Raw genomic sequence first — 26,274 nt, 5'->3', positions numbered from 1 at the left:
CGTGGTATCAGATTTGACTGTATTTGACTATACATGCAGTTTTTGTATTCCCAGTGATTATTGAAATTGCAATTATGACTCTTCCCTCATTGGTTTTGAAGGGTCTGGTCTTGTTAGCTTGAAACAACCATCCAGTGCGTTACTAAGGTGGCTGCTAAGTAGTGAGACTTACCTCTAAGGACTTGGTCAGGATCAGTCATAACCTTTCAGCCAAGGGTGGGCACCATCTTCAACGTTACATTATTTTAAACAGTATTTCATTTTTCTCTTTGTTTGTCAGATATGGTAACCGTGGCCACAACCAGCCGTGTATACATAATGGGACAGACCGCTGCTTCATCACCAGTCAAAACCACGGTTTTGCTGTCGACCCAGACACCCTGCCAGAAGACTGGGATGTGCTCTTCACCAACGCCAATGACCATACCAATGAAGGCATCGTTCACAACACCAAACCTCTGTTCAGGTGACAGCCTCTGAGACATGGAGTTATACAGTCAGTCACACCAGAAAGTTCTGAATTTTGTTGAAAATGTGATTAAATGCTCTGTGATCATTTTTTCCAGTGTTCAGTTCCACCCCGAGCACATGGCCGGACCCACAGATCTGGTCAGCCTGTTTGATGTTTTCCTCAACACAGTGAAAGACCACAAAGAAGGCAAAGCTGCACAATCGGGTACTAAATTTTTACTTTTTTATTTTATTTTTTTTTTCTTTCATGTTTTTTTTTCATGTTTTGGTAGCATCATTGTGAATATTAGGATTGGTTTCTGAAGCCAAACTAATTTGGATGTTACACGTTAGCCAATCAATTTGTATTTTTACCAACAATACATTAAGTATACCTGGCTTGTGTGGAGGCTTGATAATGTTTATTATTAAGTTTATGTGGTTTTCTAATGTATCTGTTCATTATTTTCTTTCCTTAGTTTATCGGTCAAGACAAAGCACATTGCAGCAATTCTATAAATAGTAGCTACAAAGTAAAAATGCTTGCATGATTTTTCTCTCAGTGAAGCAACGTCTGATGGACCACCTCACCTTCCCTGGTTCACCAAAGGCCAAGGAGATTTGCAGACCCAGGAAAGTCCTGATCCTGGGTTCTGGAGGGCTCTCCATCGGCCAGGCTGGAGAGTTTGACTACTCCGGCTCCCAGGTGGGTTCAAAAAAATCCTCTGTAATAGAGCTGACAGTACTTATTTTGGGGTGTATGACAAACCAGGAGTCAGTGAGTCACTGATGGAAAGCAATTCAAGTGACTTCTTCACGCTTTTAGGCTAGGTTTATGGCTACAACATGTTTTGGTTATGCTGTATGAGCAAACTTTTAGGTTTTAAAGAAGATAATAGAACATATGGTTGGCCACTTTCTACTCTGAATGTGACACTATAAAGATTTTTGAAGTTGATCCCAGTATCTTTAATTTTTCTGGATTCCATTTGATGTTATTCTGTTTCGTTTTCCAGGCTATCAAGGCTCTGAAAGAAGAGAATATCCAGACTGTGCTGATCAACCCCAACATTGCCACTGTTCAGACCTCCAAAGGTCTGGCTGACAAAGTTTACTTTCTGCCGATTACGCCAGAGTATGTGACACAGGTATGGATTCTTTCTGTTGTAACTCGGTAATTGACAAATTGTGCTAACTCATAAAATAAATAAGAATATGTGGAAATACCAGCTTTTGAAGTATCTGGATAGCTTCCTGGAATGAGTGCTGCATGTCCTTCTGCTTTGTTGTTACAGGTGATAAAAAATGAGCGTCCAGATGGAGTTCTGCTCACTTTCGGTGGTCAGACTGCTCTGAATTGTGGCGTGGAGCTGACGAAGCTGGGCATCCTGGAGAAGTATAAAGTTAAGGTTCTGGGAACACCGGTCGCCTCCATCGAGATGACTGAAGACAGGAAGATCTTTGTGGAGAAAATGGAAGAGATCAATGAACATGTTGCTCCCAGTGAAGCAGCGCTGTCAGTGGAGCAGGTGAGGAGACACAATCCCAGCAGAACATCACTTCTATATTGTTTTTTCCTAGGGTTTTAATGTGTAGATTGATCTATTTATTTTTGCTGTAGGCAGTAGCAGCTGCTGAGCGTCTAGGCTATCCTGTCCTGGTTCGTTCAGCGTTCGCTCTTGGTGGTCTGGGCTCCGGCTTTGCAAACAACCGAGAGGAACTCACCTCACTGGTGACGTCAGCCTTTGCTCACACCTCTCAGGTTTTAGTGGACAAATCCCTGAAAGGCTGGAAGGAGATTGAGTACGAGGTGGTTCGAGACGCGTATGACAACTGTGTCACTGTGAGTAAGAAGAACCCAGTGGCCAGATAGAAAAAAAAATGTATTTAAATATCTAACAGAAATTCACAATGGCTTTTAACATTTTTTTTCTGCTACACTACTTAACCATTTGTTTTGATTCTTCTTGTGTAGGTGTGTAATATGGAGAATATTGACCCCCTGGGCATCCACACTGGGGAATCCATTGTGGTGGCGCCCAGTCAAACACTTAATGACCACGAGTACAACATGCTGAGGAACACAGCCATTAAGGTCATCCGGCATCTTGGCATTGTGGGAGAGTGTAACATCCAGTACGCCCTGAACCCCGAGTCTGAACAGGTACACATGAAGACCAAAGGTTTGAAAAGCACAAAATGTATCTGTGAGGACTGCGTTTGTCCTTTGGTGCTTCTTGCAAATCCACAGGCTGTAACTTATGTGTACAATGTTTTGCAGTACTACATCATCGAGGTGAATGCCCGTCTGTCACGGAGCTCTGCTCTGGCCAGTAAAGCAACTGGTTATCCTCTGGCCTACGTAGCAGCTAAGCTTGGCCTCGGGATCCCACTGCCGCAGCTTAAGTACGTGTCTCAGTTTAATGATGGCAGATAATGTGCTAGTAAATCAATAAAACATTTGTAAGAAGATCTCAGCATTAAACTGAAGGTATTTGAGTGCTGTACATTATTTATGCATAGCAAAGAGGTGTAGAAAAAGCTTAAGATGATGTTCATCAACAAGGCAGTTGAACTAGTTTGGCCTATTTTGTTGATTTATTTATTTTTTAAAAATATCATTTTTACAATTTTAGCCTTTAGATTGGGTCATTTTTTTCCAGTTGAACAATGCATCATAGATCAGTTGCATGATAACATGCCTTTCAAAACCACCGGAAAGGTTTTAGGGCTCAGAGGGTTAATAATTTACACTTTCCTTGTTAATTTCTGGTTGAATTTAAATCATTTTTTACTTTAAATTTGTAATGTCTTAGTTATAAGTTATGAAAAACATTTGAACGATATCTTTATTTTTCTTTAGAAACTCTGTCACTAACCAAACAACAGCAAACTTTGAGCCTAGTTTGGACTACTGTGTGGTGAAGGTGCCTCGCTGGGATCTCAGCAAGTTCCTCAGAGTTTCCACTAAGATTGGCAGCTCCATGAAGAGTGTTGGTAAGAGAGAGAAACAATTTTATTAGCTTTTTCTTTGTTTTGACGTGATTTTAGCTTTACTTTAACAGCACCGTCAGAAAGTAGGTCTTCACCGGTTCTTTTGGAGAATCAGAAGCCTGTTTAAAGCAATGAGTGTGAAGCGGGGCAAGGTGCCTTTCAATATCCAGGGTGGATCTACACATTTAATTTAGATAGTACACCCAATGTCTGAACATTTTTCTCAACAGGTGAGGTGATGGCCATCGGCCGTAGCTTTGAAGAGGCCTTTCAGAAAGCTCTGAGGATGGTGGATGAGAACTGTGTCGGCTTTGATCACACCATCAAGCCCGTCTCTGAAAAGGTTTGCACTTCCTCTCAAATTTTCCATCTCATTTTTTTATTATTTACATGAACATTTAAGGTGTGACTGGGGTAATAAGAATCCCTGTTGAATATTATAATCCTTATTTTCTCACCCTGTGGTGAGTTCCTCAGTATCCATTATTTAAGTACTGTCAAACTGCCATTTCAGTCTTTTAGTCTTCAGTCTCTTTATGTTTGTGAGAAGTTTAGTCAGTACTAGTTATTGTGAAAAGCAAAATCAATGTTGAAGATTTTTTGAGCCTTAGTACACATACTGAAACTACGCTGCATTTTTTTTACCCCCAAATCTTACACTGAACAGGGAAAAAGGCCCAAAAATCCAATTTAACAAGTCAAAAAAATCATAAGTCAGAGCTTGTGCGTTCTCATGGTGCAGCAGAGTCGTTGTTGTGGTGTTTAAACTGAGCCAACAGATGGTGCTGATGGTCTATCAAGGCTTTATGCTGTATTCTGTCAGGTGTACCTTTAAATGATACTGTTATAATCTTTACTGGTTTTGTGTTTACTAAGGAATCTTTTACTAAATGTTGAAAAGATAATTTTCTACTTATACTGTGTGTGGCTGATGAATAGGAAATAAACCAACAATCTTGGCTCGATCCTCATAGTTGACAAATACTTAGTGCCACAATAGCTTCTGATGCCCATTTAAACATGTTACCATGCGTGGCTCTTCCCCTTCTGCTCACCAGGAGTTGCAGACTCCTACAGATAAGCGAATCTTTGTGTTGGCGGCGGCGTTCAGAGCCGGCTACACGGTGGATCAGCTGTATGAGCTCACAAAGATCGACCGCTGGTTCCTGCACAAGATGAAGAACATCGCTGACCACGAGCGACTCCTGGAGACATACAACCAGGTGAGAAATGTGTGTGAGAAATTTAGATCAGTTTCATTTTCTACTCACTGACATTTCTTTGATTTATATTGTCCAGGATGAGAGCACTATGCCTCCAGAGGTGATGCGTAAGGCCAAACAGCTGGGCTTCTCAGACAAACAGATAGCATTGGCTGTACAGAGGTGAGTATTGAAGTCAGCACAGACCTGAAGGAACATCACTGCATTTATTTTTAGGCTGGTTGCAGCAGAGATTTGGCACCACAAGTTGATTTGCCAGTTGGAGTAGTAAAATGTTGCTGTATAAAGATTAGCTCAAGGGACAAAATAGTTGCCCTAAACCTTTGTGATGCCTTATTTTAACTTGATGTACAACTTTTCTTTCATCAGTGTATATATAAATTTTACTGTAAATCAAATGTTATGAGACTGTCTAAAACACACAAAAATTATAGTCTTAAGTTGAATTCTTCTTGTGTTGCTTTGTTCTTAGTTATCCCACAAATTAGTTTTTTCTTCTCACAGCACGGAGCTGGCAGTCAGAAAGCTGCGTCATGATTGGTCCATCCTGCCGGTGGTGAAGCAAATCGACACAGTGGCGGCCGAATGGCCCGCCCACACAAACTACCTGTACCTGACCTACCACGGAACCGAAAACGACCTGAGCTTTAATGATCAGCACGTCATGGTGATCGGCTCGGGTGTTTACCGCATCGGCAGCAGCGTAGAGTTTGATTGGTGCGCAGTCGGGTGCATCACAGAGCTCAGGGAGGTAAGGCTGACATGATAATGCTGTAGACCCTGGACCTCTTCTCGAGTCAACAAACCTTTGCCACATTAATGACTTAAATAGCAGTGAGGGGTCATTTGTCAAAAAAATGTCTTCGATCAGTCTGCCCAGGGTTTGGTTTTCTTTTTGTTTGTTTTTTAACAAAGAAGGTATGCAAATTGTGATTTACTACTAAAATAAATACATACATCAATTAAAACGAAATGTTTGAAGAACAGCATTTACATATAAACTGAACAATACATAACATATTTAGTTACCTGGATTAGATTGTAATCACATGGATAAATTAACTAAATTTTAATAGATTTTACAACCAGCAGTAGGGTAACAGCATCTATCAACCCTGAAAACTGACTGGACAATGAGAACTCCCGTTAGTGCTCTGTGGATTTAGATTTTTTTGTTTGTTTGCCTACATATATTAAGCATATTTTTTGTCTTAGGAAAGAGATGATTACTAACTGTTAGTATGATCAACGTTACTAAATGAGTATTACATCGTTTGCAGATGGGTTATAAGACCATCATGGTGAACTACAACCCAGAGACAGTCAGTACAGACTACGACATGTGTGACCGCCTCTACTTTGATGAGATCTCTTTTGAGGTAAGACTTTTCCACTGCAACTTTAAAGTCTTTTTCACTCATTTATTCTTTTGTTGCTGATCAGAAGTTTCAAGAGCTCCTTTTCTGAGTTGATTCAAATTAATATAAATTATTTACATTCCTATTTATTGTGCTTTACAGTAGACTGCTGTATATGGATATAAGGGGCATAAAATTTTACTTAACAGTTTCAGAGGGGTCTTAGTGCAGCTGCAGGTGCAGCCTCACCAAGAAGAGCTATGAAATGTTTAAAAAGCAGCATTTGAACATATAAATTGAACAATACATAACTTATTTAATTACCCTAATTAGATTATAATCACATGGATAAATGAACTAAATTTCAATAGATTTTAAAACAGTATTTTTTTAAAATATACAACCAGCAGTAGTGTAATAGCTTCATGAATGTACCTATGGCAACATCATTGCATTGTTTTGCATTAGATTATACAGGTGTTAGGAACAATTGCTGGTACGTATGTGTCAACCTGATGATTTTGAGGTTAGCATATGTTCAGTAAGACGAAGGAGATGATCATCGACTTCCACAGGAGGAGGACACCTCAGATTGCACCAGTGAACATCCAGGGTTTGGACATTGAGATGGTGGACACATACAAACACCTGGGTGTTCACCTCAACAATAAACTGGACTGGACACACAATACAGAGGTCCTGTACAAGAAGGGCCAAAGTCATCTCCACCTGCTGAGGAGACTGAGGTCCTTTGGAGTGTGCAGGACTCTGCTCAGGACATTCTACGACTCTGTGGTAGCATCTGCTATCTTCTATGCAGTGGTCTGCTGGGGAGCAGGGAGCACTGAAAGGGACAGAAAGAGACTAAACAGAAGGTCAGGAGGAGGTTCTGTCCTGGACTGTTCCCTGGACTCCATAGAGGAGGTGGATGAGAGGAGGATGTTGGCAAAGCTCACATCCATCATGGACAGTCCCTCTCACCCACTGCATGACACTGTGGGGTCTTTAAGCAGCTCCTTCAGCAGCAGACTGAGACATCCACCCTGCAAGAAAGAGCGCTATCGCAGGTCCTTCATCCCATCTGCTATAAGACTTTACAACATCAGCATCACTGGCTGATGTTAACATAAACAGGACTATGTCATGTCATCTTAAATCATGGTGAAATCTGTACAACAATTCCTTGCACTGCTGGCATTTTCTGCACTTTTACAGTTACGTTTATTCCAGAAGCCACTTTATGCTGATGTCACTTATAGTGTAGTAATACTGTATTTATTCCTTTTTCATTCTTCATTCATGTATATATTGTATATATTATTGTTATTATAATTACTATCTTTACTGTACATATGGTGCGGTAAAGTGCTGCTCTGAAAGATTTTTGCTGCTTTAACGCTAGAAATTTCCCCTGACCTGGAGAGTAATAAAGGACTATCTTATCTTCATGCCCATCTCAGGTGGTGATGGACATCTATGAGAGGGAAAACCCAGAGGGAGTGATCCTCTCGATGGGAGGCCAGCTGCCCAACAACATCGCCATGTCGTTGCATCGCCAGCAATGTCGCATCTTGGGAACTTCCCCCGAGTTCATCGACTGTGCAGAGAACAGATTCAAGTTTTCAAGAATGCTGGACACCATCGGCATCAGCCAGCCACAGTGGAAGGAGCTCTCTGAAACCGAGGTACAGTTCATTGAAGAGGAACTAGCTCTGTTGCTAAAAAATGAGCCCTTACAATTGAATATATTTCATAAAAAATATCAGATTAATCAAATAAATGTTGCTGTAATGTGCCAATAAACATCAAGATGTGGAAATCTAGATATAGTTCAGGATTTTGTTGAATTTATTCTGTTTTTAAATAAGTATTTTGCTTCATTTTTATCAAATTTTGTTCAGTTTTCACATCTCTAGTTTCTTTTTTCTCCAGTCTGCTGTAAAGTTTTGTGAGACGGTTGGTTATCCCTGCCTGGTTCGTCCCTCCTACGTTCTCAGCGGAGCGGCCATGAACGTCGCCTACAGTGACAGCGACCTTGAGAAATACCTGACTAACGCTGTAGCTGTGTCCAAGGAGCATCCTGTTGTCATCTCTAAATTTATACAGGAGGCCAAGGTTAGTGAAAAGACAATAGATTAACCAATAAACTCAAAGACAGTAATTACTGTAGAAAACGTGAAGTACGATGAGTTCATTGTGTCTGTCATATTTTTACATTTTACAGGAGATAGATGTGGATGCAGTAGCCTGCGATGGAGTAGTGATGGCCATTGCGGTTTCTGAGCACGTGGAGAATGCCGGTGTACACTCTGGCGATGCCACCTTGGTGACGCCACCTCAGGACCTCAATCAGAAAACCATAGAGAGAATCAAGCTGATCGTTCATGCCATCGGCCAGGAGCTGCAGGTCACCGGACCCTTCAATCTGCAGCTGATTGCCAAGGTGAGAGTCAGTCTGGAAGTCCATCTATGTTAAATTGGTCAGACTCTCAGATACCTTTGTTTCAAGGATGTGATTCCATATAAGGTTTACCATTGTGAGTTATGCTTTTAAAAAGCCAGAATAATTTATGATTTCAGGTTTGCTTGGTTAATTTACATGCAGTGAAATGATGTAATGCTAGTTACTGAAACAAACTTAGCCTGGTGACACATCATCAAATCACTGCTCACATCCCAGATTTGTGCAGATTCAAAAGCAAAGCCAAACCTTTATAGGTGGGACATATCAGAGAAAAATAAGGTTTAAAAAAGTTGACAAAGTGCAACTTCTGCTCTAGAGCTTGGTGTAAGTCAGCATAGACGGTTAAATAAATTAATTTATTTAACTGTCTTTCTAACAACAACTTGTGCAGCTTTCTAGTCTGCTGAAAATGGCAGCTGAAGGACAAATGTACCAACAATATAAATTAATCCTAACATGTAGACAGTGTCAGGGTTATTGATTGAAGTGAAGGTAAGTGGGTCTTGAGTTTGACTATTATGCTAAAACAAGCTAAGTCTGTGAAACTAGAGTTCCCTAAAATAGGACTGCATATATGTGCACTCATTCTATGATTATGTTTTTCCCCTGTTTTCCCTTCTTGCCTGGTAGTCAGATGATATTCGTCACTAATAAGTTTTATGAAGTGTAACACTGTTCTGCTAACTCCTCTTTATTTAACAAAGATGAAAGATGGTTTATTCATGCTGACATGGATTATTTATTGTGCTGTACCAGACAGCCATGTTTAGCAGTGTTTGTTTTGCAAGTATTGATTAAGGAGCAGGTGAGGAAGTGAGTATCGAAAAAAACTGAAGTGGTATAAACTTCAGAATGATGTACAGACAATCTACAGGGACTTAGTTCTAGTTATTTTGTTGTCACTTGAGGAATAATGATTTACTGCTGTGGAATCACTAGGTGTGTCCATTTTTCTCTCTTTAGTATATTATTGTGAGGTCTTGACCTTACTGGAAGTGCCCTGAAATGACTTCTTGTGCATTGGTGCCATATAAATAACACTGAATTTAATTGTACTAATGATGTTGTTCTTTTTCTGACAGGATGACCAACTGAAGGTGATTGAGTGCAACGTCCGAGTTTCCCGCTCCTTCCCATTTGTATCCAAGACACTGGGAGTGAACCTCGTTGCCTTGGCAACTCAGGCCATTATGGGGGAGAATGTGGAGCCTGTGGGCCTTATGAGTGGGAAAGGGATTGTGGGAGTTAAGGTAAGTTGTCTGACTCCAGTCAGGCATGTTATTCTGTTGTTGGAGTAAACATGATTCATGGTCACGTTACATTTTCACTTCAGTAGCCATATTTTCGTAATATACTTTAATGCACATTTTGAAATATCTTACTAGTTGATGTGCTCCTTGGGAGATGGAAACACCTTTCTTTGAAAATAAATTCTGATCAGTTGTTTCTGCTTGTTTCGCTGTTTTTGTCTCTGGACAGCATGAAACATGACCAATACCAGCTGATGTGAAAGATTTATGACAGATTTCTTGATTGATTCTTGATTCAAACCAATTCACTTCTTATCAGTTGTTCTCCTCATAGGTAGCCAAAGTTTTGTTTGTTTCTTCTTCACTGTTTTTAGCTATTGGCAACTAACTTGTTTTGTTTCTGGCTTCTCATACTTTATTACAGCCAGTAGCCTTGTGTATTCACTCCAAAACAGTTAATGGAAACGAGCCTAATTTACATTTTCAAAAATAATAGGCAACAGCCAAATTCTAACCTCCAGCCTTCAAAACTGTAGTTAACAATGCAATGTTTGACGTCACTGTAGCTACATACATCTCATATATACAGTTTATTCTAACTGTGTGTCACCTGCCCTTCAGGTTCCTCAGTTTTCGTTCTCTCGCCTGGCCGGAGCTGATGTGGTGCTTGGGGTGGAGATGGCCAGCACTGGAGAAGTTGCCTGTTTTGGGGAGAACAGATACGAGGCTTACCTCAAAGCGATGCTCTCCACGGGTTTCAAGATCCCCAAGAAGAACATCCTCCTCTCCATCGGCAGCTATAAGGTACTTGCAGGTTGTGGCAGACGTCGGAGTGAAACGATCTTTAAATAGAGATGCACCGCTGATTTGGTCATTTAGCAGATGTGAACACTGTGTTCAACTAAACGGTGATCCAGCTGGCAGTTGAAATTATGCGTTTTAGTGGAACATAATAGCACATTAAAGTACATCAGCAGTCTTGGGTTGTGTTTAACAGATGTCTTTTATGGCTGCACATCCATGTGGAAATGTAGTGCAGATTTCATCCAAACAAATCTGTCACATGATAGTGTGTGCTTGATAAAAATAGTTGTAACTGGACAATGCAGAGTGAATAAATAAAGCATAAAATTCCAAACACAATTTAGGAACTGAATGTGTTTGAGCTGTCATTTTTCAAGTATTTGTGTCCGCATTAGTTGTTACCTTGGCAACATTTTTCTTGGGGGTCAAAATACACCGTACAATCAACGAATGCTCGCACTAGATACAATAAATGATGCAACCAATACAATAAAACTGCATCAAATACAAACACGACATGCAAATATATAGAATAATTGACAATAATAGTCCATATATATACATTTATATTACAAAGAAAATTAAAGAATGCCGGGTTTGTGCATTTTTCGTGGGCCTGTCTTAAAGATAACCATTTTAGGTGTTTTTTACTACATTCATGAAATATATTTAGTTGTTTTTTTTTTTTTTTTGTTTTTTTTTTTTTGTTTTTTTACAATTGCCACTAGAAAATACAATGACCAAACAGTTGAGAGAAAATTAAAGCAAGAAAGTAGGGAGACTATATTGAGTTAGACTGAGAACTGAAGCATTAAAAATGTTTTTTTAGCCAGTGGTGGTCTTCAGATGACTTTGATTAATCAGCTTGTTTACTTTGATTTGTGTTTGTAGAACAAGAGCGAGCTGCTGCCCACTGTGCAGGCTCTGGAGTCTCTGGGATACGACCTGTACGCCAGTCTGGGTACTGCGGATTTCTACACCGAACATGGAGTCAAGGTAATTCTCAGCATATATCCGTAATGTTTTGATTTCCTTCATCATACCGGTAGAAAAAAATGATGATCATGAAATGGAAGCTGTTGGCACCTGCAGGAGTCATATAAACAGCATATAAAGCATAGAATGATGCACTCTGACACTATTGACTAGATATGAAATAGAGAAGATAGTTTTAGTATTTATTCTTTACTGTTTTGACTTACAGTGGTATGAGTGTTTTCATTCCACAGAGTGACGTGTATGTGCTTGTTGTTAAATCTTATCTACTTGTTTTTAAAGCCTTTAATCTTTAGAATACAAATCCCAACCTAATAGCTTTACATGTAGCATTAAATAATAGACGATGCCACTTGAACACCTATTAAACTGTATAGTGCTACTTATAATGAACCACCAGCACAGTGTTTTTATTGTTAGAGTTAGTTATAAGCTAATAAATGCTTACCAGTCGTAGAAGAGAAACCGGGATAACTAAAGTCACGATCACAAAGTATGAAAAATAGCCTGATGTCATCGTTTGTCCAGGTGATGGCAGTCGACTGGCCGTTTGAGGAGGAAGACAGTGAATGTGCCACCAAAGAGAAGCAGCGCAGCATCATGAACTACCTGGAGGAGAACCACTTTGACCTGGTCATTAACCTCTCCATGAGGAACAGTGGAGGTCGGCGACTCTCTTCCTTCGTCACCAAAGGCTACAGGACCAGACGCATGGCCATCGACTACTCTGTCCCACTCATCATTGATATCAAGTGCACCAAGCTGTTTGTTCAGGTAAGTTCTCTGTTTTTTTTTTTTTTTGTTTTGTTTTGCTTTGTTTTAAATCCTTTTAAAAGGGATTGAAAACTGTTAAACATGCTGTACGTTATTTCAAGTATTTCCTGGAGTTGCATGGCAACATAAATAAAAGTCAATGACTTGTTTGCAGGCTCTTCGTCAGATTGGTAGGACTCCACCCGTGAAAACTCACATCGACAGCATGGCATCCCAGACGCTCGTCCGTCTGCCTGGTGAGTCACTGCAGCTGGCAGAGGCAGCTGATTGATGCGTTGTTGTTTTTTTTTCTGACTGATTGTGCTTTATGTCAGAAGCTCTGATCATTTGTCTGCAGCTTTAAAATATAGAACAGACATTTTTTTCTTCTTTTCTTGCTCTTTATAATGTCAGGGTGTTTGTAGAAGTGATCAGACAGAACTAAACTAAATGGCTAAAACACAGATGCTGTCACTGATACAGACAACAGATGCAGCTTGTCATCTTTAAGGGATGTTTCTGAGAAATACATTTGTCAACCTTTGACATCAAGCTGTGCAAAAACACTGCAGAAACCTTGAAGCAATAAATAACACTGATCAGTAAACAAACAGTTTTGATAGCAACTATGACAGCCAATACTTTGTATTTTGGAGATACTCAGCTCTAAAGAAAAGAGATGTCTGCTAGAGTTTACTGTCAGATTAAAAAGTATTTAAAAGTACATTCCCATGCCCAATAACCTATTGTCATGTTTCTGTTACTACATATATCCTGGTTCCCGAAAGTTTAGATTGTATCATTTATAACCAATATGTAAGCAAGAAAAGCACTCAGAGATCACAGCACTCTGCCAAGGCTGCTCAGTCGTTCTGTGATTTCAGACGGATAAAATCTTTAAAAATTTTGTGGTCCGTGGCGGTTGATTTGTAGTAGGATCACAATCATGTGATCGTTAGCAGGCAGCTGATGTAGTGTTCACTTGTTGTCATAGAATGATGCCGTTCCCCTATCTTGCAATGATACAGAAATCTTTAACAAATCTGTGGATCCAGACTGTAAGCCGCATCACTGCCAAAATCTAATCACTTGGTCCTTGTGTCATTTCTGACATTCCCTGAAAATTTCATCCAAATCCGTCAGTCTATTTTTGAGTAATGTTGCTAACAGACAAACCAACACCGTTCATAACTTAACTCCGCCATGTTCCTTGGCGGAGTAATGAGCAGGTTAGCCATGTGCACATAATCACACCGGCTGTCTGAAGATATCAAATCTTTCTTTTTTGGTTGAATCCCAGGTCTGATCGACGTCCACGTTCACCTGCGGGAGCCTGGTGCCACCCACAAGGAGGACTTCTCCTCTGGTACAGCAGCTGCTCTGGCTGGAGGAGTGACCCTTGTGTGTGCAATGCCCAACACTGCGCCTTCCATCACCGACGCCAGCACTCTGTCCCTGGTGCAGAAGGTACATGCATGGATTTTTGAGAACCTATTTGTTGCTCTTTGTTTGTTTCTGTAAGTTAAAATGCTCCTCTTTTGTCTGGTCTAAATGGTGGGACACTGAGAGCGATCAGGTGTTGCGTCTCAAATTTTCTGTCTAATTAATGTAAGTTCTTTATTTAGTTTATTTTACTATTCAGTTCATTAGCTAACACTAGTTGAAGCTGATCCTAAATAAAGGTTTATAAACCCTGTTATGTTGTCATCAGCTGGCCAAAGCAGGCTGCCGCTGTGACTACGCCCTGTATCTGGGCGCTGCTTCAGACAATGCTGCCGTCCTGCCGTCCATCGCCAGCCAGGCTGCTGGCCTCAAGATGTACTTGAACGACACGTACTCCACCCTCAAGATGGACAACGTCTCTCTGTGGATGGAGGTAGGCTGATTTTTTTGTTGTTGTTTTACTTCTTACGTTATCATTTCTTTTCATCAAGATGACTATCTTCTTATTTTCTTCATTTAAAGGTGAAAAAAAGTGTTTCTGTGAAGTTTTCATCAGGTTATTTTGCATTTCTTTCATATTTTACTTTTTATTTTCTCCTGAATATACAGTTTTCCCTTTACTTTTCTATAAGGTTGTTGTGTTTTTTATTTTTACTCCTATCTGACAGGTTCAGCTTGCTCCAACTCTTAGTCAAATCTTTGTCATTACACTTTGTATGAGCACCACCTTTTTCTATTTTGATAGCTGACCTCTATTTTTGCATTTGTGAAGTATTTCTCGGCCAGGAATGCACACACTTTGATGAACAAGTCATCATTTGTTTATATATTGTCTTCTACATCATTTTATATACATTTATTCAGCCTTAAATATTTATTGTTTGTAAAAGGTGTCGGATCTGCACATAAATGTATAAAAAATAGGTTCTCCACCTAAATTGTCTGGTTCTGTTTGCAGCACTTTGAGAAGTGGCCCAAGCAGATGCCTATTGTGGCTCACGCTGAGAAGCAGACGGTGGCTGCCATCCTCATGGTGGCTCAGCTCTACCAGCGGCCAGTTCACATCTGCCACGTGGCCAGGAAGGAGGAGGTAAAGACTTTTTTTTAATGTATATATAATTTTTTTTACATACAGTGGTCCCTCGTATGTCGCGGGGGTTACGTTCCAGACCCTCCAAATCCGCGATATAGGGACCATATTGTAACCCTTAAATATTGGTCGACTCACCCGTCTCCAAGGCTGTAGGTCAGGCTGGTTACAATTATTTTGCATTTCTATGCTCATGTCTTTTGCTGTCTGCCATGCTAAACATCCCCAGCAGGACAGGACAGTTTTCTGCAGGTTTTATTCACAGCTCAGCACAAGAAACACGGACGTGCTCTTACCGGCACAACATAAATAAACACAAAAATAATACACAAAATAAAGTAAATGCATATGAACAAAATCATACACAAATCCGATACTAGAATATTTGTTTTATTATAACTCCGCCGAGGAACGTGGTGGAGTTATGTGACGATCAGTGTATATTTCTCTGTGAATCTGTCTGTCCTGTGCAATATTACTCAAAACAGACCAACGGATTTGGATGAAATTTTCAGGGAAGGTCAGAATTGAGACAAGGACCATGTGGTTAGATTTTGGCAGTGATGCGGCTTATAGTCTGGATCCACAGATTTGTTAAAGATTTCCCATTGCGAGATATAGTGGCCGGCACAACGTCACTGTAACCATGACAAGTGAATGCAGCCTCAGCTCCCCACATCACCGCAGAGCAACACTATGCAGCGATCAGACATCTGTGTGAAATGGACAAGGCCAGATACTGAATGCCGCTATACCATATGCACTATAGTCAGAGGAGACAGAGGAGACTGACTACGGTCTCTGAACCAATCAGAGCCCAGCGCTGTACGCTGGTTGCTATGACTGAACTGTTGTGATGCAATGCACCATAGGAGTTCGGGGTGTTGGGGGTTTAAATGTCATTATTGTGGTTTATGTTAGTGTTCCAGTGTTATTAGTATTTATGTTTTATTGTGTTTTTGTGGTTTAGTCAGCCTAGTTAGTTTGATTAAGTGTTATGTTGTCAGGACCGTGAGTGTGAAGTGTAGTGTGTTTGAAGACTTCCTGCCACATTTATACTGTAGTCTGTGTCAAAATAAAAGCCCTAGGCAATTACAACGTTCCTAAAAAGTAGGTACATGTAGTCTAGTGCTACTTTTTAATGCAATTTGCCAAAGTAAAAACTACAGAAAAAATATCTGCACCGAAGAATTCCGCGATATAACGAAACATCTGCGGAACCAAACCCAATCCAAAAATCCGCGAGAAGTGAACCACGATATAGTGAGGGACCACTGTATATTATTTTAAAAAGCCAAATTTGTTTAGAGCTTGTATTTAAAAAGAAGATTAAAAAAAAAATGCAGTTTATTTTGTTATTTAATTTTTTTGTTAAGTTTAATCTCTCTACTGATGTGTAAAAGTTAATGTGCAAGCTTAGTTAAACATCTCTGAGTATTATGCACATCCTCAAAATCCTGTGACTTTCTTGGACTTTAAGTACTTTCATATGATGTGATTTTTTAAAGATTTTTTCTGCACCTTTTAATACCCATAACTTTCCTACGACTTTTAGATCCTGATAATCCGAGCTGCAAAGCAAAAGGGCATCCAGGTCACATGTGAGGCGGCACCTCATCACCTCTTTCTGTGTGAGGAAAATGTGCCAGACATCGGTGACGGACGAGCTCAGGTTCGACCAATGCTGGGAACCCGTGAGGACATGGAGGCACTGTGGGAAAACCTGGACATCATCGACTGCTTTGCTACAGACCACGGTTAGTGAGCACACGTTTTCAAGCTCTGATCACAGAAATCAGTCCATTCTTTAGTCCTCAATATTCTTCCCTTTGTTTGCTTTGTTAGCTCCTCACGCTGTAGAGGAGAAGAACAGTGAGCGTCCTCCTCCTGGATACCCCGGCCTGGAAACTATGCTGCCACTGCTGCTGACCGCTGTCAGTGATGGACGTTTGACTCTGGATGATATCATCAGACGTCTGTATGACAATCCACGCAGGATCTTCAACCTGCCTGTTCAGGAAAACACCTACGTGGAGGTACGCAGACAAGCACACAGGTGGTGTTTTTTTTACAGAATATGAAAAATAATGCTCCTAATTTTAAAATTTATTTGTGTCTTTCAGGTGGACCTGGAGCAGGAGTGGGTTATTCCTCAGGCCATGCAGTTCACTAAGTCCAAGTGGACTCCTTTCCAGGGTCTGAAGGTGAAGGGTAAAGTTCGCCGTGTGGTCCTACGAGGAGAGGTGGCCTACATCGATGGCCAGGTCGGCACTCATGCAAACACTAGTTGTTGTAGACTTTTTATGTTTACGAGCCAGAGGTGAAAACATTAGCGAGAATTTTAATTTGGTCACACTTTTACCCCTGGAATAGCTGTTGCCATTTCTTCATCTTACTTTTGTGGCCATCGGAAATGTTAGTTATCTAAAAACACATAGTTAATTTCTTTGGCACAGTAACAGCTCTAGGTACAACACAGTTTGTACTGGTTTATGATCCCCTACTTTGTACCAGCAGTATGTTTATTGTGGCCTATGTTGTCAGTTGAAGGAACAAATAGGACCTGTATAACTAGACCTTATCATACAGTGTGTACATAATCATGTATTATGTGTGTGGAGAAAAAAAAGGAAATTTGTGTAATTGTTTTCTAATTCTCAAAGAGAAGGCACATTCACATTGGTTACTCTGTTTTATATTTATATATGTATGTAATTTACCTTATTTGGGGAAAACCTCTTGTCTCCTTCAGGTGTTGGTTCCTCCAGGTTATGGTGAAGATGTGAAGACGTGGCCCGCTGCTTCAGTTCAACCTTCTGAAACTGTTAAAGAAAGCCCACAAGTATTGAAATTTAATGCAGCAGTAATACAGTTGACCTAGCTCTTGTTCCATACTAAGTTTACACGGTAGTCTTTATTTCAAACACTCTTCTGTTCTGTCAGACTCCTGAGCACTCACGTCCGACTCCTCCCCGTGATGGCCTGGTCCGAACACGAGCACCGAGTCCTCGCCGCGCTGCTAGAGAGGCCGGCTACCTGCTGCCACCTCGCATCCACCGCTCCTCTGATCCTGGACTACCACCAGGTACCACAACTCACACAATGCCTTGGCATATTAAATGCTCCTTCAGGTCAGAGATACATTCTCTCCAGTGGTAAAACTAAGCCTGGCATTGGCATTTTTCTTCTTTATAGTGTACAAAAAGTCTCTAAAGCTACCAGCACTACAGTGTAGAGATCTCACGATACCATAAGTAGTACAAGTACCACTGAATTTCCACAGTTTTCCACATAATCTTAGGGACCAAGTGAATAAATCCATCAATCAGTGCATTTCAAAGTAAAGGCTAATTTATTTGAGCTGCTAGAGGCTAATGGCTTCTTTTTTTGGTTAAACTCTCTTTGGGGAGGTCCCATAAATTTGCCTATTTAGGAAAATGTATACTACTACCTTTAATAAACCCTGGAAGATTAATTTAGAATCATTCAGCTACATTTAAAATACAGTAATATTTACCGGTTTGTTATGCTGACTTGTTTATAGATAACTGATTCCCATTGAGTAACCTTTGCATTGTGGTTCTGTGACCTCTGCAGAGATGGTCATGCTCCCACCAGCCAGTGCTGGTGACGGTTACAGCCATCCTCCTCCTCTGTCTAGGCTGCTCTCCCCACAGTCCGGCCCGGGACAAATACCTCCTGGACAGGTGTCACACTTCCAGATGTCTCCTCTGCTGCACCCGCTGGTGGGCCAACACATCCTGTCTGTTAGCCAGTTCAGCAAGGAGCAGGTACACTGAAACAACACACAAACACAGACGTGACAAACTTTCTGTGCAACACTGCAAACAGGACAGCAGGGACACAGTCTCTTTAGTCTGAAAATCCACTTGACGATACCGTGTTGGATTAATTACCAAATTTAAATACAGTGGTCCCTCGCCATATCGTGGTTCACTTTCCCCTGTATCACAGCTTTTTAAATTGCATTTGGTATCGCAAATGTTTTGCTACATTACAGGATTTTGCGGTTTATATGTATTATTGTGGTGAGCTGCATTGAGAAACGACACTGGAGGAAGGATATCTGCCTTTTATGCACTCTGCAACTGGTAGATGCTTTTATTTTGACACACACAGAGAACATGACTTACAAAATGTGGCAGGAAGTCATCAAACACACTACACTTCATACTCACGGTCCTGACATCATAACACTTAATCAAACCAACTAGGCTGACTAAACCACAAAAACACAATGAAACACAAACCCTAATAACACTTTAGCACCAACATAAATCATAGTAATGACATTTAAACCCCCAACACCCCAAACTTCCATGGTTCATTGCAGCACAACATTTCAGTCAAAGCTACCAGCTCTGCAATTGCTATGTTATTTTGATTATTTTTGCAGTAAAATAAGCATTTTCTAGTCTAAAAATTGAAAACAAAATAAAAAATAAGAATTAAAGCATAAGAATATGTAATTGAAATAAAATGCATAGTGTACAGCGTTGGGCACTGATTGGCTCAGCGAGTGTAGCATCAGTCTCCTCTGTCTCCCGTATGTAGCAGCATTCAGCATCTGGCCTTGTCCATTTCACATAGACGTCTGATCACTGCGCATAGTGTTGCTCTGCGATGTTATGCGGTGTATGGAGAGGGTTTATAAAGCCTTAAAATATATATAAATAATTAAATAAATATGGTCGCTACTTCGCTGATTTTCATCTGTAGCGGGGGGGCCTGGAACGTAACCCCTACAATAGACGAGGGACCACTGTAATCATTCTACATGCGACAACTAACAGTAAATGTTGTGTCTTTTGTTCGTTTCAGATCTCACACCTTTTCAATGTTGCTCACACTTTGCGTTTGATGGTCCAGAAGGAACGAAGTGTGGATATCTTGAAGGTACCTCCAAAAAATGTTTCATATTGCTGTCTCTCTACATTATCAAGCTAGCCCAGTTCTGAAACGTGTTCCTCATTCTTTCTTTTCAAGGGTAAGGTGATGGCGTCCATGTTCTATGAGGTCAGTACTCGCACCAGCAGCTCCTTCGCAGCAGCTATGCAGCGTCTGGGTGGCTCCGTCGTTCATTTCAGCGAGTCCACTTCATCCACACAAAAAGGAGAATCGCTGGCCGACTCTGTTCAGACCATGAGCTGCTACGCTGACGTCCTGGTGCTCCGTCACCCGACACCTGGAGCTGTAGAGGTGTGTTTCAGGGCTGGCAAAGCTGCTGTTTCAAGCATTTTTTTTTCTAAGGACAAATTAATGCACGTTCACAGCCCAATTCTTGAGGTATACCTTCAAATCACTGACATTCACATAGTCAAAAAGCGTACTTTTTCCCAATTCGTAGCTGGAGTTAAGAGAAAAATTAATGTCTGATAACATTACCTACATGGTAACTTTTCATGTAAAATATTTTTCTTTAACCTTCTGAACTCTGAACACCATGTTTAACATTATGTGTATACTTTAAAAAATTATTTGTTTTCAAATCTTTTTGCTTTTGACATTTTTTTTCTTTCCATCATCAAAAAGGCATTAAATTTTTGATATTTGTAGGCTCATACCACTTCGCTAGGAGTTTCTAATATTGTCTTCATGTAACGCCTCCACCTCTGTCGTACACAGAGTGCATCACGTCATTGCCGTAAGCCGGTGATTAATGCTGGAGATGGTGTTGGGGAGCATCCGACCCAGGCCCTGCTGGACGTCTTCACCATCAGAGAGGAGCTGGGGACGGTCAATGGCATGACGGTGAGACAACTTAGATTTAAATCCCGATCCTGAACTGGATCAAAGCTGTGTCTAGAAACTCACTGTAACCCACGTTTTCTGTCAGATCACGATGGTGGGGGATCTGAAACATGGACGCACAGTTCATTCCCTGGCCAAACTGCTGACTCAGTATCGCATCACACTGCGCTATGTGGCTCCCAAAAACCTCCACATGCCAGCAGAGATCATCAGCTATGTGGCCTCAAAGGGCATCAAACAGGTGGGGACTAAACAGCAACACTATGTGTACCAAAGCATATTAAAAAATGTTATTGAAAATATATGTGAATCTTATTTTCTCAGTTTCACAAAAAGTAAGCGACTAGATATGATTGTGTATTTGTACGTTTTTTTTTTTGCAGGAGGAGTTTGAGAGTATCGAGGAGGCTCTGCCTGAGACTGATGTCCTCTACATGACAAGGATCCAGAAGGAGAGGTTTGCATCTGAGGAGGAGTACAAAGCTGTAAGTTTGATTTCATCAGCTGATTTTACTTTACCTCAGATTCAAGTAGACAAATTTCCAACACATGGTATGCAGGACAGTATTTAATAATGCACATATTTGCCACTGTGGTGAATATATAAATTGCATCACATTAAAGCAATCTGTATTAAAATTTACAATAGACAAACTGATCATCAACACACACAAATTTGAAAGCACACATTTTAATCAGGGCTCTTCCAATAACAGTAGTTTCACATAACATTCAATAGAAACACCAGCACCGATCTGAGGCTCATGCAATGAAATTTATGAGAGGCTTTCACAAGAAAACAAGAAGATGATACTCCACAGAATGATGCCATTTAAAATGCTGAAAAGATTACATTCCACCCTGTCACAACTCTACAAAATGGACAGATATGCTGTATACTGGAAGGTCTATTGAGCAGAAGGTGACAGAAAATACAAATGTGATTGTCACAAACTCAGTCATGAACAACTGCATTGTATTAAACATGCTAATGCAGAGCCAGTGAGACAGAATACACTGAAACACGGGCTTCAGTAGTAACACGGTTGTATTGAGTTGGGTTTTTTCTTCTACTGTCAGCACCCATTCATTGTATTAATCATGCATTTGACATTAGGAACAGGGTTGGTTTGGATTTACTTAGGATTCTTGATCACAAACTACTGCGTGTTTTTTAAAAAGGCATGAATTAAATTACTCTGTTCAAAATCATATCTTATAAGAGTATTTTTAGTAGCAAAGTTTTATGAAATGTATGAGCAGGAGGCTCTCATGAATCTCTAAATCTGTCTCTCTGTCAGTCTTTTGGTCAGTTCATCCTCACGCCTCACATCATGACTGTAGCCAAGAAGAAGATGGTGGTGATGCATCCACTGCCCAGAGTCAATGAAATCAGGTAAGACTTGCTCAGTGACATATTGAACCATATTATCACGTGATCAGACAAAGGACATATCTTGTTTGGTTGAGTTTCTTTGTTCATATTACTTGCTAAAGAGGCCCAAATTGTGTTTTTCTTTCCTCCAAGTAAATCAGAATTAATTCACAGAAGTTTGGACAAACCACATCCTTTTTTTCCGTATCAGATCTTTGTTACTCACATATGAGGTCATAGTGTTACTTATTGTTGGCACTTTACCAACTGGTAAAAACTAACATGCACAACAGCGATGGAGGATGAGGTTTAAAGTTGTTGGATATTTATTGAGAAGTTTCTTTTCAAACCAAACTAAAATGTTCAATGGTTAAATATGACAGTAACACAAAGAATCTGTGTTATTCTTGTGTACTTGCCACTCACAATTCATTTAATTTTGTGTGCACACATGTCACTTACAAACATGAATGCGAACCATCAACACAAAAGACTGAATCTTACTGCAGAATTGGTACTGAACACAAAGGCCCTGTGTAGGACTGTTTTTTGTTGTTGTTGTTTTGTTTTTGTTTTTTTAATTCCTGCTTCCACTGAATTTCTAACCATTAAAGTCATTTTGCTGTATAGTTTCACTAAAGCATTGCATACATGTTGGTAATAACAGGTAACACTAATAACATTACAACTGCATTCATAATAATGTGTTATTCTTTGACAGCAAGATCATATTTCCTACATTTCTCAGTAGCATCTTGTTCAGTATGTGCAAGAAAAATGTTTTTGCTGGTAGTACATCAACACTTTGCACATTTGTTGTAACAAAGTCTAAAAACTGGACCCCATCTGTCCATATCTCAAACATGTCTCGCTTAGTTTTTCTATAAAAACCTGATTTAATCTTCTCTTCAGCTTCGTTTCTTGACTCCATCGTTCTGACTGTGGCAAATCCGGGGGCCTGCAGTTTAATTTTTGACCGCTAGCTCCAGCCTGCAGTAGAATTAAAACCGCCTGCTGCCCTGAGATTTGCGTTAAGTCTTGTAGCATCTCAATTCCAATGCAGTCCTCTAGTCTGTGATGTGAACACAATCTTATTTGTGTCTGATGGAGGTTGAGAGCTTGTGGAAAAGGGGACTGAAAGGTTCAGTTTGGGAACTTTTTGTGGCCCCCCCTCTCAATTAATGTGCTGGTTATTTTCTTGATAAATAGTTTGGTCTATAGAATGCAAGGAAATATTGGGAAAGTGCCTTTTATGATGTTAGTTTCTTGCTTTCTGACAAACAGTCCACAGAGAAAAATGAAAAATCTGCAACTGGGGATTTTTTTTTTTTTTTTTGCCATTTTTGCCTTGAAATTACCTAAATGGTTAATCATTTGTGTTGATAAGTTAGATCAGGAAGGTGTTTTATGATGTATGAAATATTTCATGTGCCTACACTAATATTTCATCTAAATATATTGTTCTTGACAGCAGCTCCTCCACTGCCAATATCACATGTGGTCCGATAGAAATTCTACTGTAATAGTGAAGTAGTTAAACCAATTTCATGTTCTTCTTCTGTTGTGTTTTTCTCTCAGTGCGGAGGTGGACACAGACCCGAGAGCTGCGTATTTCCGTCAGGCGGAGAACGGCATGTATATCCGAATGGCCCTGCTGGCCACTGTAATGGGCAGATAAATCTGTGTGCTGTGTATTTGTAACACAAATGGTCAACTGTTAGAATATGTGTTAGACATGGTACCTTTATATTCTTTCTTAAAATCTGTGAATTTCTGGTTTACATTCCTAAAAAGGTGATGCTGCTTGTCTCCGGTTAAACACGTGTTGATTTATTTTTTTTATGCTACATATTAACCACAAAACCAGTTGTTTTAGGGACCAATGACAATCTTTTTCTGTTAGTTTGAGATGGTTTACAAACAGACTGTATGTGTGCATCAGTGTGTCAACTTAGGAGTAGGATCAGCTCCTCAAGAGATGAAAGGGACGTTGGCATTAGATCATAATGTTGACAATTTTTGAGATTAAAGAATTATGCGTTTCGGTAGCTGGGTAACATTTGCAGCCACTAGATAGGATTCACCTGCTGCAAAGACAGTAACTTTAAAGGGACCAGTTTACTATGTTAAACACTGATATGTGACAACTGACACTTTCTTCTCTTAATATCACTATTTCTTTGCGCACATACTACACCCTCTGACCAATTATGGTACCAGTTTCATCAGTTGTATGAAAATCTCTTGTCATCTGTAGTTTTCTTTTTCTTAAATGTGTAGCAATCGTTGAAAATGGAAACGCACAAATGTTTTGAAAATGCTGTCTTTGTAGGTTTGTTCGTATTTGCTGTAACTGTTGACAATTTCTCATACTCTAACAAACTTTTATAACAAAATGGGAATTGGTGTCAGTACAATGTTGGTGAATGGCTTTGTCTTATGTAGAGAAATAAATAATAAAAGTCAGTTTTCCCTTTTACGGTTGCCATCATTTTTATTTACCACATGAAGGAACAGGCCAGTAAATGTGGAACAAAACTGTCAGGAACTCAGCAAGTGTAATAATTTATCAGTCATTTTATTTGTAAATGTAGATTCTCAGTCATCCTGGTCATGGTAATTCTAAGTGCTTTAGTAGAAGACAACTGTGAGACAACTTCTCTGACACCACTTACCAGGTATTTACCAGTCTTGAGTATCACCACCACTGACACCTTGAGCCTTGTGATCTGGGGTTGAGGATAAATACCTGGTCCTCCCCACTAGGCAAAGGTGAAACCTCTTTAACAACTAAAAAAAGGAGTTGTGTTCAGTAAAATTATTTATGATTCTTTCATTTGGTGCCAATCCAAGTTTACACATTGTGACACACTGGACAAATCCCACTGAAACAAGTCCTGTGTTAAAGAACAATTTTAAAGAGTGTCTCCATAAGGAAAATAGTCAACATAACGTAGACCAAGGTGTATATAGACACCAAATTTGTTCCATAAAATTGACTCAGTATTTGCACAATTCATAACAATCCAGAGAATCAAAATCAAAAGCCTGAGGGAAATCGCATGTAGCAGCTATAGCTCTCACAAAAGCTTAAGCATTTATAATTTGACCAAACAAATCTTTCACATAACGCAGATCTTTTTTTTTTTTTTAGTTGTGATTACTTTTGTCCGATAGTCACAATGATTGTGAGTCCAGACATCTAAATTTAATCTCTTATAGAAGATACTCTGTAGAGAGTTTTGGGAATCACAAAAATATTGCCAAGCAGTGTAATATGCAAAATTAGGGCCTTAATCGTCCTCAAAAAATACCATTTAGTCCATAAATTCATCCTTCAAGGATCTAGAGACCCTGCAAACAAGCTTTGTGGTTGAAGGATACTTGAGACATGACTTAAACAGTAAAACTGAGAAACATAGCCATATCCATTAGGGAAATACATCATCAGAGATCAAGTTGGGTTTAAATAACTGTCATTTTTCTGAATATACTATTAAAATGTTTGAACTGAGTCTATTCTACAGCTGCAGACATATACCAAGAAAGAGTGGTCATATGTTTATGACTGGCTTCATTCTAAAGAAATCAGACTTTTTTACTATATTGTAAATGTGAGATCTTCAAGTGGTCGTACATCCCTAAACCTGCAGATATCCCGGAGAGCCTGAAATTGATCTGAGTTTTAATTTACTCTGTCTTTTATTTCAGTCTTTTTATTTTAAGTAATTTTTAAAAACCTTTTCTAACACTCTGCTGGTTCTATACACTATCTTGTGTTTTATCTGTTTTTATCTATGTTCTAATGATTTTATTACTTGACATTTAATTTTGCTGCCTGGTGAAGCACTTTGAATCTAGGCTTTTAAAAACTGATCTTTAAATGAAGATGTTTTCATTACATAGTAATAATCATTTTATTGTTATTCATAACTACAGGATTAGGTCATAAAATGGTCTCCTGCTGGGCAATAAAATGTTAATGGTATTGTTTAGGTGCAAATTTGCATAGATGACAAAGAAATGACAGATTCAACAATCGAAGCATGTGACGGAGTTACAATGCTGCATTCAGGAACTGTCTGTAAAATCTAGACGACATTTAAGTAAAAGGCTTAGGTGAATGACTCAGCAAAGTTGTAAATATTTTAGAGAAATATGACGACAAAACTATAAGAAATAAATGCATAGTGAAGCTGGGCTTTTGTAATAAAGGGAGCTACGGAGACGTTTTCGGCCCATAACGAGGGAATAATAAACTTAAAACAGCAAATACCGTCTTCTAAACGTCGTTTAGTACCT

At 39.7% G+C, this 26,274-nt stretch overlaps 1 protein-coding gene across 1 annotated transcript in view; it reads left to right on the top strand.

Annotated features, from left to right (window-relative positions):
• The window catches only part of cad (carbamoyl-phosphate synthetase 2, aspartate transcarbamylase, and dihydroorotase), a 29,034-nt gene extending 4,583 nt beyond the window's left edge, over positions 1 to 24,451 (top strand). The window contains exons 7-44 of the mRNA XM_023265533.3: positions 281 to 466; positions 567 to 676; positions 1,014 to 1,156; positions 1,467 to 1,598; positions 1,746 to 1,979; positions 2,072 to 2,293; positions 2,426 to 2,614; positions 2,732 to 2,856; positions 3,314 to 3,447; positions 3,675 to 3,787; positions 4,503 to 4,667; positions 4,744 to 4,829; positions 5,172 to 5,418; positions 5,948 to 6,046; positions 7,486 to 7,710; positions 7,958 to 8,140; positions 8,250 to 8,468; positions 9,572 to 9,739; positions 10,361 to 10,543; positions 11,435 to 11,539; positions 12,068 to 12,313; positions 12,468 to 12,549; positions 13,593 to 13,759; positions 14,004 to 14,168; positions 14,694 to 14,825; positions 16,381 to 16,582; positions 16,671 to 16,861; positions 16,949 to 17,089; positions 17,578 to 17,667; positions 17,769 to 17,910; positions 18,423 to 18,616; positions 19,668 to 19,742; positions 19,833 to 20,045; positions 20,472 to 20,597; positions 20,683 to 20,838; positions 20,981 to 21,082; positions 21,899 to 21,993; positions 23,551 to 24,451. Of these exons, the coding sequence (XP_023121301.2) occupies positions 281 to 466; positions 567 to 676; positions 1,014 to 1,156; positions 1,467 to 1,598; positions 1,746 to 1,979; positions 2,072 to 2,293; positions 2,426 to 2,614; positions 2,732 to 2,856; positions 3,314 to 3,447; positions 3,675 to 3,787; positions 4,503 to 4,667; positions 4,744 to 4,829; positions 5,172 to 5,418; positions 5,948 to 6,046; positions 7,486 to 7,710; positions 7,958 to 8,140; positions 8,250 to 8,468; positions 9,572 to 9,739; positions 10,361 to 10,543; positions 11,435 to 11,539; positions 12,068 to 12,313; positions 12,468 to 12,549; positions 13,593 to 13,759; positions 14,004 to 14,168; positions 14,694 to 14,825; positions 16,381 to 16,582; positions 16,671 to 16,861; positions 16,949 to 17,089; positions 17,578 to 17,667; positions 17,769 to 17,910; positions 18,423 to 18,616; positions 19,668 to 19,742; positions 19,833 to 20,045; positions 20,472 to 20,597; positions 20,683 to 20,838; positions 20,981 to 21,082; positions 21,899 to 21,993; positions 23,551 to 23,650 (5,887 nt within the window). The 3' untranslated portion in view covers positions 23,651 to 24,451. The remainder of the gene's footprint in view (positions 1 to 280; positions 467 to 566; positions 677 to 1,013; positions 1,157 to 1,466; positions 1,599 to 1,745; positions 1,980 to 2,071; positions 2,294 to 2,425; positions 2,615 to 2,731; positions 2,857 to 3,313; positions 3,448 to 3,674; positions 3,788 to 4,502; positions 4,668 to 4,743; positions 4,830 to 5,171; positions 5,419 to 5,947; positions 6,047 to 7,485; positions 7,711 to 7,957; positions 8,141 to 8,249; positions 8,469 to 9,571; positions 9,740 to 10,360; positions 10,544 to 11,434; positions 11,540 to 12,067; positions 12,314 to 12,467; positions 12,550 to 13,592; positions 13,760 to 14,003; positions 14,169 to 14,693; positions 14,826 to 16,380; positions 16,583 to 16,670; positions 16,862 to 16,948; positions 17,090 to 17,577; positions 17,668 to 17,768; positions 17,911 to 18,422; positions 18,617 to 19,667; positions 19,743 to 19,832; positions 20,046 to 20,471; positions 20,598 to 20,682; positions 20,839 to 20,980; positions 21,083 to 21,898; positions 21,994 to 23,550) is intronic.
• Positions 24,452 to 26,274: the final 1,823 nt, after the last annotated feature.

Source organism: Amphiprion ocellaris, chromosome 12 (assembly GCF_022539595.1).
Source record: "Amphiprion ocellaris isolate individual 3 ecotype Okinawa chromosome 12, ASM2253959v1, whole genome shotgun sequence".
In the NCBI taxonomy this organism is placed as follows: Eukaryota; Metazoa; Chordata; class Actinopteri; family Pomacentridae; genus Amphiprion; species Amphiprion ocellaris.
This window is presented reverse-complemented; position numbering and strand designations above follow the sequence as displayed.